Here is a 14371-nt window from a genome sequence, read left to right on the forward strand (position 1 = left end):
CCAGTGTTGGAGCATTCACCGCTTCTGGAGGCAGGTTGTTCCACTGGTTAATTGTTCTAACTGTCAGGAAATTTCTCCTTAGTTCTAGGTTGCTTCTCTCCTTGATTAGTTTCCACCCGTTGCTTCTTGTCCTGCCTTCAGGTGCTTTGGAAAATAGCTTGACTCCCTCTTCTTTGTGGCAGCCCCTGAGATATTGGAACACTGCTATCATGTCTCCCCCTCGTCCTTCTCTTCATTAAACTAGACATACCCAATTCCAGCAGCCGTTCCTTATATGCTTTAGCCTCCAGTCCCCTAATCATCTTTGTTGCTCTTCTCTGTACTCTTTCTAGAGTCTCAACATCTTTTTTACATCTTGTCTGCGTCTTTACTGGCAAATTGAATCTGTAACCAAAATCTAAAATTTTTGCACACCAGGGACAATTTCTTAGTATATTACAAAAAAGCAATAACAGTTCTTGTCTTTTCTCCTGACACTTCTACTTGTACAGATGGAAATTACTTTCTATTATGAAAAAGTTAATTTATCAAATCCTAGCTACCCTCTGTTTTACCTTTTCATTCTGTGATTCAGCCTCTGGTTGCATTTTGCTATTTTCCGATGATATCCATCTTTCTGGATCTGATAGCTTACAACTGCAATGCATTTAAAGAATAGCTGTGTTAATTGAGATAAAAAAAATAAACCATATCAGATACCATTAGTATTTCTTTCCTTTTGATGGTACCCCATTGAATGGTTGAATCTTGCTACTTTATCTGGATGTTCTGGCTGGCACCAACCAATCTGTTTGCCTTAAATTGCTTTCTTTTTTTTTCAAACAGACTAAAACTATACCTCTTGTCCACAGCCTAGGATCTATAGTTGACTATATGGTCTGCTCCAATCTAGAACCATTTGTGATGGCTGAATATAACCGTCCGTCACCATTCCTAGCTATCTGCATGTTGATAGAAATAATTATCTGACACATGTGAAGAGCACCGGCTGCAGAACGGTAATGCTTCATTTTTATAACTTTATTGCTTTTTTTTTCATTGTTTTCCTCAGCATATTATCAAACGTTTCACATTTGGTACTACAAAAAGTGCCATTGGGGGGAAAAATCAATTATCCTGTAGGGTCCTGCAGGATTCTCTTTTGTCTCATAAACACACAGAAAAACTTTCACAGCTTGGCATGAAATGCCCACCAATATAGTGAAGATAGTCAACAATACTTGTCTTTTCCCGCAAGTTCCAAGTTGGAAGTTTACAAGGCTTCTCTATATCTCCAAACCATTAGAGACTGGATGTGGGAGAAAATAAATTGAAGCTGTATGCAAATTAAATAGTGCTGTTACTAATTTCAGGATTAAGAAGATACATCTACTCTGGGGGGCATTCTCTTTTAAAGTTACATTTGTAGTTTAGGAGTCCTGCTTAATCCAGCCACATTTGATGGCCGGTTGTTTGATAAAAGAGAGGCATCCGCGGGTTAAAAGCATTGCGAGGAAAGGAATGGTGTAACAGCAAGTCTTCTTTATTGATTACTCCAACACAACAGCAACAGAAAAAAATGGCACGCAGGTCTTTTATAGTGTCCCTGCAAAAGCCAGCATCAGCCAATGAATGCAAGGCTGTTTTTGCGCCTTGCGCATGCGCGCAAGGCTGGAGACAGCCAGTCTTGTCCCGGGCAGCCTTGTGGTTTGCCCGGGACCCATTGCAACATTTCTGAGCCTGCTGAATGATCCAGCAGGCTCAGCACATAACACATACTATTTGGAGGAAAGAGTGATCAATGCACCAAAACCTTAAGACAGGATTATTACAATGTGTTCATGAAACAATTCTTGAACACAATTAGAAAATTAAAATTGGCCCAAATGTGGCAATATGGGTGGTGAGTGGTGCTTCTCACCATCAAATTGCCATATTCTAGATCAGTGATGGTGAACCTTTTAGAGACTGAGTGCCCAAACTGCAACCCAAAACCCACTTATGTATCGTCGGGTGTCGGGTGGGCATGGCCCATTGGGTGGGTGTGGCCTATTGGGTGGGCATGGCTGCAGTGGTAATGGCAGACTGGGTGGGACTAAAAAGTTCAATCAATCAATTCCAACTTTGCGAGATCTTTTTTTTTCCTGCGAGAAGTTGAAATTGATTGATTGAACCTTTTTTTTTTGCACACGGTGGCCGAGGCCTAAAGCGAAAAGGTTTTATAAAATCCAGCTGAAGGCCTAGGACTGGGGTGATGGTGTGCGTGCCCACAGAGAGGGCTCTGCGTGCCACCTGTGGCACACGTGCCATAGGTTCGCCACCATGGTTCTAGATAGTTGGAATATATAAAGTCCTAGCTATACTATTTTTCTACTGAGACAGATTCACTAGATGCTAGTTCTTAGCATTGAAGTTAAGGAATTCACAATGGTACTTAAAGCTATCCATAGGACAACTTATTCATGTACAGTCCATCTAACATTTTCTGGTCATCAGTGGAAAACATTCTGCTTATCTTGCCATGTTTTGTTTGAATTCTGTATTGAATTCATTTTTTTTAACACGATGGACCCACAGTGTGGGAAAAAATTCACTGGAGTTGGAACAAACTCCCTAAGAGGACTCCCTTAGTACAATTTAGGGAGTAATTAAGTCAACCAATTAGAACAATCATATTTATCCAAATATTGATTTTTATTATTTATTGTTTTATTTGTTTCTACAAGAGTGGGTCATATTTGCAACTTATAAATAAACAAGCAGTTATACCATTTTTATAAATTATATTATACTGGGATAATTCAGCACAATCTTCACTTACTGAGGGAAAAATTTCACATGTTCTTCCCAAGGATCATCAGTTTCTTCCCAGTTGTACACATACCCACTACAGTAAAAACACTGTACAGTATCGTTTCTCCCTGCAAAAAAGGCAATAGCAGCTCAATATTGTGGGATATGTGTGCGTGTATATATATACAGACAGTATATGCACAAACACACATTAGAGAGGGCACAGAGAGGGCACAGAGAGAGAGAGAGAGAGAGAGAGAGAGAGAGAGAGAGAGAGAGAGAAGAATGTTGTCATCAATGTTTGATCAATCTTTTTCTTTAATTTTTATCAGAAATCTGTAATACTCCCTTTTGTTTCAGTTGACTTGTTAACAACAGATCAAGATCATTAAAGTAATAGATATAATGCTAATGACCAGATGTCTGCAAAGAAATACAATCCTTCCAGTGGTGGGATTCAGCCAGTTCCTACCAGTTCAGCAGAACCGGTAGGTAATTTTTTGTTGCCCAGGCCCAGAATGGACTTGCGGAAGCGGCATCCACACAGAGAACCAGTTGTTCACATATTTGAATCCCACCACTGAATCCTTCCATTCCCCCGCTGCACCATCCAGTCAGAGCCTATCCTTCCATTCTCTGACTATCCAGTCTCAATTGTCAGTACTGATAGTACCTCTCCTTCCATACATACCCCATCACAACTTGGATGAGAAACAAAACATTTTGTTCTTCTTCCTCAAGAGAAAAAAAATAGCCCAGCTGCCTTTTGAAGAAGCACCTTTGATACAGTATTTAAACAGAGGATGGGTAGCCATCTAGCAGGGATACTATAATATTGGATTTCTACACTGGGCAGGATTTATGTGATTCCACCCCTTCCATTCTATGATTCCATTCTATGAATTTATTTATACAATTATTTAAAAGATTTGTATAGCCACCCATTTTAGAGCACAACTCTGGGCAGCTCATAACAATAAAAATATAAAAATTATGAAAAACATAAAGCTAAAAACTAAAAAACAGGCTCCTTAGTCCATCCTAGCATGCCTTGACAATAATCCAAGGTTCCTATTATTTTACCCCAGCGAGTGGGTGAAGAGCTAGGTTTTCATAACCTTTCAGAAGGCCAAATACAATTGAAGAAAAGAAATATATATCAAGATGTAGTAGGGAGTTAGACTAGAAGACTTCTAAGGTCCCTTCCAATTATGTTATTGTTGTTGTTGTTGTTGTTGTTATTATTATTAAACTTCCATCTCCTCTTTTTGACACATTAATATATATGCTTCCTTAAAAACGTAAATACAACATACATAGAGCTAAGCCCTCAAGCAAGCATAGTTGCTTGATTTTAATGAATAGCCTGTGAAAGCCTGAAAAAACATGCTGACACTTTAAGTCTTAAGGAATACATTATTTAAAGTTGAAATGTCTCTTCAAGTAGCTGCTTCTTTGTTGAGCTTTCATAAAACCTGAAAAAACTTGAACTGTTTTAATGAGTACCATAAAAGTGCTGTGTTCACAATTACTCAAAGCTGAAGTTATTTTACTCTGAGTCATTTTCCAAGCATGCAGAACCTCATAAAACAGTATTAAGATTAAATATTCAGAATAGTGTGGTTAATGTACATCAGTGCTTCTCAATCTGGACAACTTTAAGGTATGTGAACCTAAACTTTCAGAATTCTGGGCACTGAAGAGTAGAGATCTTAAAGCCACCAAACTTGAGAAACACTTCTCTTTATATACAAGGAATTTAAAAAAATTAAAAACAAATTTCCTAGGTGACTGAATCAAAATTTCTTCAATATAGCCATCATTTCCAAAACCTGCCTTTTGACTTAAAATAATGTACAGGTTTTTTCAAAATATTATTTTAAACAGTAAAAGAATACAAGGATATACAATTACAAAGAGAAGGTGATTATTAATTAGAACTGAGTGCAAGTAAGACAATTTTAATCAAACTTCAATAATACTTTGCAGACCTTGGTAAATAAGGGTAAGATTATGGGGGGAGGGAAGCAATAAGAGACTTACCTGTATAGAAGAAACCTGCTTTAGCCAGAATTGCTGGATCAGCATGTGCATCTTGTGGCCACGTTTTGAAGGATTCCAGCCGAATCTCTTCATCCTTATAGATGTTCAGAAAGGGTTCTAGGTCCTCTTTTGCAACCAAAAATATGACAGAGTTTATGAAGAAATGCCTGAGATATTGTAAGTAGACATATTTTCATGATTTATAGTAGAGAAGAAAATGTATGTTGTTTTTAAAAGACCCAGAAAACTGTAAATAAAGGAAACTGTATATCAACATTTCCCTGTACGTCTTTTTCTCATGTGTACAGAGACATTTATACAGCTTTCACTATTTATGTACGGGATGGGATTAGACAAGAAAATTCTTTTGAGTTCAATTGTACTCCATCTTGAGTTCTTAATGAAAGGTGTTTAAAATAAACACAGTGTTAAGTAAATAATTAAAACTCAGCAGATTTTGAAATGTTTCAAAGCTTTGACAAAAAAAATTAACTGGACAATGATATCTGTTGCAATCAATTCCTGCCCTGTCTCCACTGAACTAATGTATTTACTTTGTATAGACATCTACATGATCTCACAACCACTGACTGATACAGTAGCAATTCAACCAGTACAAGCATAAAAAGCCAAAGAAGCATGTGATTCTGTAAAAGCTTGTACTGTGTTCACAAGCAGATAGTTGAATTTTCATTGCAGTGACTGCAGTTTGCATCATGGAGAAGGTCCATGAACACTAAAAAATAGGGTTTTAAGAGGCTGCAATAGGAAAGGGAACCTCCTATAATGAAGATCATATGGCATTTTGGACCTCATGACCATTAGCATGGTCTTGCAGTCTCATATTCTTCAGATCATATTTGATAACAAGATCCACAAGAGCCAGGCAATGAAGCCAATGGTCAAGTCTGAACATCCAAAATGTCTACACTGCTTTCTTATGATTTAAATCACAGGCCTAGAATTCTATTTCCATTACTGTACCTGGGTCAGAAGGTAAACATTTCCTCGCAGATGCTGTAAAATGCTTCCCCTAAACAAAACAAAATGCTAGAATTAGTTCTATTAGTTCTATCCATGTTCCTATTTCTTCTATGATTTTGATAATAAGCTAATATGCAGTTCCATTGATGCTTCGAATTCAATTTATAAATACTGTACATAAGTTGCTATAAGGACTCCACTGAACAGTTTTGTTCAAATAACCTTTCTTTCATCTGCCGTGAGTTTATACTTTGACAAATAATTATGTCTGGAACAGTTGCAGTTTCCCCCCCCCCCCTTTGCTAGGATTGTTCTGGGTTCTTTTTATTTTCCAGATCTCAGCATCAGTTAACTGCTGCCTTAATTTCCCACAATGCTCAAACATTCTACCTTTTAATTTTGTGAAGAAAGAGAAACTAGAGAAATACTTTTCAGGAGGTTTAGTTAGACTTTCCAACAGAAAAATTAAGATCTTGAGGATTACCCCATTAAGAGTAGCTCCTTAAACAATCATAGTCTAATGTTTCAATAAAATAAAAATGAAAAAAGAATACCGTAATGCCTAAAAATCCACAATAACTTTGAATATACTGTTTAATTTCATCTCCGGACTTCTCCCTTTGAAGAAATTCACATCTATAAAATAAAATAATGGTAATTTAAATATTTTAAATGATCACAACAGATATGAACAATTAATGGAATTTCAGTCTATCCTGATATTTTACCAAGAATGTAAAGCACAAATGTAAACATATTGTAATGGGTATACTGTACTGTGGACATTTTGTACAATGAGCAAATTGAGTTTCATATTATGAAATAAGGACATGTTGTTCTAGTTTTTATTCTCAGGATTCTTATACTTTTGTGTCTTAGAACCTACTATACAAATATCCAAGAGCAATGTTTTTCTAGCTGGTGCCTGCCAAAAATGTTGTATTACAAATTCTACCACCTGCTGTGGCAGGTTATTGACTATGGAGCTGGCAATGATTATTATAGTCCAAGATGTTTTAAGGGTATCAGGTTGGAATTTTGTCCACTAGAAATGAATGCATAAATGTATTTATTCATAGTATTTACACGGTCTTTCTAGTTAACAAAACTACTATATTGAAATCTGATTACCATTCCAATTTTCAGAATGGTGGTGCTACAAGAGGGAACAGTGATAGCTTGCTGATGGTGAAACGGATTGTTTCTTCTACCTGTTCATCCCAAGCAATCCAGAGTGACTCATTTGTTACATGGGAATAAGAAGCCAATCTGCACCCTGGAAGGGCAGGACTGCATCAGAAGAGCCTAAGACTTCCAAGCATCCCTTCAGTCTACCTATATTATGTTTTCTCATTCAGCCATTCCTTTGTTATTACTTAGACAGTAATATGTTTATGTAATGACATAATGTTCATCATAGTTTGTTGCTGATGTTTAAGATATTGGGTTGGATCAGGATTTGATGCCTTAGAAACCTCTAGCCAACACTTATCTATAAATCCAACCACAATGGGAATTTTGTTTATACGCTCAGCTTATTATGCTCTTTGCCTGCTGTTTTGAATATTGCTAAAGCAATACACAGCAGTGTTCAAATAAAAAAAATCATGCCAGTTTATATTAACATAAATAATATATGTTTATGTTGTTAGTCGCGAAGTCGTGTCCGACCCATCGCGACCGCATGGACAACATTCCTCCAGGCCTTCCTGTCCTCTACCATCTTCTGGAGTCCATTTAAGCTCACACCTACTGCTTCAGTGACTCCATCCAGTCACCTCATTCTCTGTCGTCCCCTTCTTCTATTGCCCTCAATCTTTCCCAGCTTTCCTTGGAGGATAATCTGGAGACATGGTAAGTAAACAAGCTTGCTGTTGGTGGTCACAGATCAAAGATACTGTTGGTCCCTCTGTCCTTTGGCTATCTTAAATTTGCTTCAAGGGATCTGGTAATGGGGTCTCAGCTGCTGGGAATATAGCTACAGTACTGGTATCTTCAATATCAGAACCAGGCATAAAAAGAGATTGTGAACTTGTCTTGTGCATTACTCACTCAGGAAACCATTTTGCATGCTCTTTCCATGGATCATCACCTTCTTCCCAATTTCCCAGGCACCCAGAGCAGGCAAAACACTGAACTGTGTCCTTTATGCCTGCATGAATGACAATTACACAGAGCTGAGCTATTCATCTGACTCCTGGTACTTTGAAGCTATCCTTCTGGAAGGCAAAGCAGTATAATAAGAATGCCAAACAAGCAGAGGATTATATTAATAGGGAAAGCTATATTAACTATCCTTGTTCATGAAACCCAATAGATTCATCCTGTATACATAGTACATATACAAAATGCTATATTAAATTTATAGACTTAATCGTAGCTTCTACTGGATTCTATGAAACAAATGTAAACTTAGGAAAAATAGCAATAGCAATAGACTTATACACTACCCTATAGTGCTTTACAACAGTCTCTGGGCAGTTTATAATGTTAGCTATTACCCTCAACAATCTGGGTCCTCATTTTATTCACCTCAGAAGGATGAAAGGCTGTGTCAATCTTGAAGATTGAACTACAGGCTATGGGCAGAGTTAGCCTGCAATTCTGCATTCTAACCACTGCTCCACCAGGGCTCAAACACCAGGATGGTTGGTTTATTAGACTTGCATTGCTGCCTACTTTACATACAATAACACCCGGGTGGCTTACAAGCAGCAGTCAAAAACATAAAAAAGATAATAATACCAACATTTAAAACAACAATAGCAACAATCCTCTTGGTGCCCCAGACAATTCTTCAGACATTCACATTTACAGTTGCCACTTAACTCAGTGCTTGGGGGAATAGCCTGGTCTTCCAAAAGACTAGGAGAGTCTTTTGGAACATAGGATGAGGGATATTCTTTCTATCAGATAATAACATTTCAAAAAGGATCCTGGAGTGCGTCAACTTCTAACCAATATGCTATGACAGGCAGATAGGCAGTCCCACAAATAACCTGGCAGTATATCATGTAGGGCTTTAAACTCGTGAATTGCACCCAGAAAGTAACTGGATCACCACCAGTTATAAGAATATTTGTAATGACTCTTCTGGTCCATGGGCTTATGAGATACCTGGCACCTCCTGGAGAAAATAAATAAGGATTCTGCATTGCCAAAAAGCCCAGTTAATATGAATGAGCATCCAGAAACATCAGTAAGAAGGCTTGTTTGGATTTGTGGCTTGGTGTATAGTGGGAATAGTGGTACTGATCAACATAAAATTGACAATATTTCTCAACAGCAAAGAGTATTGGAAATGTGGTACAATTAAAGGACAGCAAATTGTAGCAGTATTGTTTAGTAGCCTGTTAGCAAAATTTTGCATCTCAACAAAAAACTTGCATTGCTTTCCATGGTCTTTAGAGCATGGAAATCTAGCAGAAGAAATATTTTAGAAATTAGAAAATAAATGTTTTGAGATTACCTGTAAAATAAAATCCAGCATTAGTTAGTAAAGCAGGCTGTATGTCTTTGCAATAAAATGGCCAGTTGGTGAAGGATTCAAGTCTTGACTCCATTTCTTTGTATTTATTTTTTACTTCTAGAGAATTGTTCTCTGGATTCCGTACTCGAATGTCATATTTAGAGATATTACCAACCTCTTTGCCTAAAATAAATTCGCAACTGGACCGTAGATTTTTATGTTTGTCAAAAGGTGACGTTTTCAAACTTCTTGTAAGCAAAACTAATCCACAGCAAAAACATTGTACTGCAGACTTCACATTGTTGTAATAGAAGCCAGCTGCAGCCATTTCTGTGGGCGCCCAAGTTGATTCAGATATGGAGGAGAAAGTTTTTAACCTTTTGGCTTCACTTCTCATTGTAGGATTAAACCCTGTTTGCAGTTGCTCGCGGACTTGCTGGTGACCCAGCTCCATTTCTTCCATAAATTTGCTAAAATTAAGATTATACTTAGTGTAAAAAGCCTCAATAGCAGAGGAATCCAGCTCTGAAATGTTACTGATATCTGCAGAACTCTGTTGGGCAGCCATTCTATTAAAAACAAAACAAAAGTTATAAGTCAATACATCATAAATGATCTCGGTTCTGAAATTACATTCTTTATTGCAAAGAGTAGTAATAATTATGGTGTTTATTTTTTTCCCCAAGGACTGTAGTCAACAGACAGTAGCATGGCTTTGCTATCACAAGTAGTGCATTTTACTATTATTTTTTTTTAGAGCATTATTGAATTATTATTTTTTTATTCCATTTTAGTGCACAGCCAGATTGATTAATCAAGACATTTTTTACTGTTAGCAACTGTATAGATCAATTTTTCCCCATGATGGTCTATCCATAACCTGTTCTATCAAGTATTCCAATTGTGCATTCATTGCCACTGTAAATGAGATAGCCAGATAACAAAGTTAAAATAAACTGTAATCCACCAGTCCTTGAGGTGGCAGAAATCTGACTGGTCTAAAATTTGCTGCCCTAACAGCTGTGTCCTATTTCCAGGATAGTAAGCAGTGCTGTCTTATAGTTTTAATTCAAGAGAAGTTAAGGAAAACAATCAGTTGATTTCCTTCTCCTTCAACTGAGCTTCAACTGCTGGCTGCAAAAACAACTATTAATCTCTACCCATAATATCTGCTGAAGAGTGGCTAGCTCAGGGGTAGGCAACCTTGGCTCTTTTATGACTTGTGGACTTCAACTCCCAGAATTCCTGAGCCAGCATGGCTCAGCTTGGAAACCTCTCCCTTTCCCCTCAGCATGGCTGGCTCAGAAATTCTGGGAGTTGAAGACTACGAGTCATAAAAGAGCCAAGGTTGCCTACCCCTGGGCTAGCTGAATGAATGTTAAAAAAGTAAGGTAGGGGGCAGTGCTCATGTCCGTTTCTTAGCCGAGAGAGCCAGCGTTGTCCATATGGCCAGCATGACTATACGTCGAGGTGCACAGAACACTGTTACGTTCCCACCAAAGTGGTATCTATTTATCGTCTTACATTTGCATGCTTTTGAACTGCTAGGTTTGCAGGAGAATGAATGTTGGCTTTAGCCAGTTATCAGGTTTCACATCTAGCAGACTGCAGGATCAGGAGTGCTCCACACCTCCAGTTTGTGAGCGAGACAATTTATGAATACATGACAAATTGTCTTTTCAAAGAGCTTTCTTTCTGTTTCATTATGTGTTCATCCTTTACTGTTGCATCATGACAACTGGGTCATTTGTAGAAACAGATTTAGCAATTTTTCAAAAGCACACCAGAACTGTGTTCGGGATTATCCTGGAGGATAGGTTGCAGGCATGGAGGAGGATTTCCAAGGAATATCAGGAGAGCTTCTACTCTGCTAATTCCATCCATCCTTAATACCTGGGGCTACCAGGTTAGGAGGAAAGGGACAGGGTCCATTCACAGACATTACAAATTCATCCAAAGCCAGGAAGTTGTTCAGGTTTTTGCTTAGCCCAGCATATTATGGACATTCACTTGGTGGAGGATGGCCTTCAAGTTCATCAGGCAGTAGAAACAAAATCTTAGGCGAGATGTCAATTATGTCAGTTTCTACTAAAAAGAATTTACAACTTACTTCCTCTCTCCCTTCCCTTCTTTTCAAGCTATCAGAAAAGCCCATATAAAAATTACTGTGCCTCATTTTTTTCTTGTGATGTTTTTCTATAAGAAGCATAGAAGAATCTAGTATGTCCCAGCAATGTAGGTGTCAACGCTGCAAATACTGTATATTCTTGCTTTGACAATGTGCAGAACTGTCTGGTATTTATATAGTTAAACCAGCAACCAGGAAAGGGGGAGGAGCATAGGATAGCCCGGGAGAAAGAAACCGGAAGTAAATCACATCTTCCAAGTTGATTGGAAGATGTGAACCATGACCCTAAAATAAGGGAGTGGAAAATGGTTGAAATGTTATGCCTACAGGAAGAGAAGCAGATCTAAGCATTCCACCATGCTGTGCTGATGAATTGTAATCTTAATAAATGCTTTTAGGAGAAAACATGCCTGAAAGTCCTTTTAAGTGTTTCGTTACTCAGACACATGACAGTAGGTATAGCAAAATAACAAATAAAAAACCCTAAAAAAAGAAACATCAATGAAGTTTAAAAAGAACCTACATTGATTATAGAGGTAGATTTTGTGCACATGGTATTTATATGTGTTCTCTCACATTTTTTTTTCTTGTTACATGCAAAACAATGCAAAAACAAATTTCTCGGACATTTTCTTATGTGTGAATATAGATGAAATGCCACTTGCAATTCAGATTTGTGTGAATGGCATGGAAATGAATAAACAGTCTGAATCCAAATCAGGCGTTATAACAATGTTTGGGCTCCTTGCTGTGGTACTAATAAGATCACGATTTTGGCATTAAAATAATTTTTTATTCTCACCAGTTCAGGCAGTGTTCACAATTATCTTGATATCTACAAAAAATTAACATGGCCTCTTTCCCTTTGCATTTGAACTGCATAGTCTTGTGAAACCCACTGTTCATGGGCTCAATTAAAGTTGAAACTTAATGAGTCCAAAGAATGGGCTGGGGCAGATATGTGATATTGCACTTGCCCAAATAGCAACAACTGCTTTACTTCCCCTCGCCCCCCCAAAAAGAAATCAAAACTGACACGAAAAGAAACACAGAGAAAAAAGAGATAGGCGGAAATAAGAATGTATATTCCTGTTTCAGTCACTATGTTCTTTGTCACCATATTAAATAATGTCTAATTCATTCTCAAATATAGTTCGGTTTACCTGAACACATTTCAATATCCAAACTAGGTAATATCGTCAGTGCTATGTTACCTAGTTTGGGTAATGAAACATCTGCAAGAAAACAAGCAAGCTCAGAGAGCACCGAGGACCCTCATTTGAACTCTGAGCTTCAAATGTTCTTCTTTCTTGATAGTTCAGTTTAGCATTGGAACTTACCTGTTTCCAGGTCCTGATTTATGGACTGTTGAAATGAGTTGCTTCAGGGAACAAAGGATCTCTCAGCCCGCACACCAAAAGTAAACTTTACAGGAAAGAGGAAGTGAGAAAAAATAAGACTTCCTCAATTGAGAAATGTATCTGTGCAAAGCAAAAGCAAGGCCAGAACAGTTTGTGTAGCAAAATCTAAGGCAGGGGTAGGTAACCTTGGCTCTTTTATGACTCGTGGACTTCAACTCCCAGAGCCAAGGTTGCCTACCCCGATCTAGGGTAAGAATGACTTTATTGCTGGGGGGTGTGTGGAGTGGGGGATGGGAATTTAGAGATTCTTAAATGAAACTGATTGTCTAAATCAGGGGTTTTCAAACTTTTCCAAACCACGGAATGTCTTTAAAAAATTCCTGGAACCCTGACCAAGAGCTATACTAGTGTTAATGTTGCTAATGAAATGAAAAGTAAACTGTTGATTATAAATGCCAAAAACAAAAATAAAACTTGAATTTCAGTTATCAGAGAGTGTGTTAATGTTTTAACCAAATAAATTAGTTTCAATGATTACAATGTAATTGCTATTCTTTGGATAAAAGTTCAAGATAAGGAGCAAAGATGTAATCTAGATTTAACCTATTTCTATGGTCATTTTTTTTTTTTGCTGTGTACAGATTGTCTTACAAAAATATCAGCATATTTCAATGCTCGACTAGCAATTTGGGATATTTGTTTTAAAGCTATATTCAGATATTCATAAATTCTGAAGAAATAAATGCTAATGAAATCAGTCAAATTTAATCTCTGAAAACGTGCCAGAAGCAGCAATATCAGCAGCCCTGGAATTTTTATTTTTTTCCATCTTTTTGTATACTATCTGATATTGTACCAGTCTGGTAGCCAATTATCTATAATTTAAAAAAATGTTCATTTTAAAGATATTAGGCATAATAGAAAAACAAAATAAAAATATAAACATATACCTTAGGGCGCATATATTTAGGATGGGGATTAATGGAAGGCGAACGCCTAGCTGAAGCCCCTTAGGCCAGTGGTTTTCAACCTTTTTAATGCCGCAACCCCCAACCGGTCGTAAGTCGAGGACTAAACCGGTCGTAAGTCGAGGACTACCCAACCGGTCGTAATTCGAGGACTTTCCCTGCCCGGGAGCGCTGCGCATGCGTGGTTCCGCCCCCTGCGCCGGCCGAGGCGTAGCTGGCAAGCGGCAGAGACGGAGCAGGCCGACCACCAGCCCAAGGGAAGTAAGGCACCCGCCGGAAAAGGGGAAAAAAATGGCAGACAAAAAAAATGGCGGACAGCCTTGCTTGGCGACCCCCGTGAAATGGTCGATCGACCCCAAATGGGGTCGCGACCCATAGGTTGAGAACCGCTACCTTAGGCACACATCTTCCTCCTGTCTGTCTTTGAAAATCTTGTTAAAGTCCCCATAAAGCTCAATAAGCCTTATAGCTAAGTAGGTGTGCACAAGATGTCAAGTGTAATAATCAAGTGGGCCCCTTGGGGACTTACAGATTTATAGACACAAAGACTGTACTGTCTGCAATGTGGAAAGTGAAGACAGATGGAAAGACTTCCTGCAATTGCTCTTGTGCAGTTAGGAATGTGTGTCAGAATTTGGTGGCAGGC

The 14371-nt window shown here is 38.1% G+C and overlaps 1 protein-coding gene across 1 annotated transcript in view; it reads right to left on the reverse strand.

Moving 5' to 3' along the window:
* Positions 1-9755, reverse strand: part of NAIP (NLR family apoptosis inhibitory protein) — a 19085-nt gene extending 9330 nt beyond the window's left edge. The window contains exons 1-7 of the mRNA XM_015818562.1: positions 9269-9755; positions 7852-7951; positions 6354-6435; positions 5800-5848; positions 4816-4941; positions 2801-2900; positions 555-636 (exon numbers count right to left, since the gene is read on the reverse strand). Of these exons, the coding sequence (XP_015674048.1) occupies positions 555-636; positions 2801-2900; positions 4816-4941; positions 5800-5848; positions 6354-6435; positions 7852-7951; positions 9269-9731 (1002 nt within the window). The 5' untranslated portion in view covers positions 9732-9755. The remainder of the gene's footprint in view (positions 1-554; positions 637-2800; positions 2901-4815; positions 4942-5799; positions 5849-6353; positions 6436-7851; positions 7952-9268) is intronic.
* Positions 9756-14371: the final 4616 nt, after the last annotated feature.

The sequence above is a fragment of the Protobothrops mucrosquamatus genome, unplaced genomic scaffold (genome assembly GCF_001527695.2).
Source record: "Protobothrops mucrosquamatus isolate PMUCROS unplaced genomic scaffold, P.Mucros_1.0 scaffold762, whole genome shotgun sequence".
Taxonomy (NCBI): Eukaryota; Metazoa; Chordata; class Lepidosauria; order Squamata; family Viperidae; genus Protobothrops; species Protobothrops mucrosquamatus.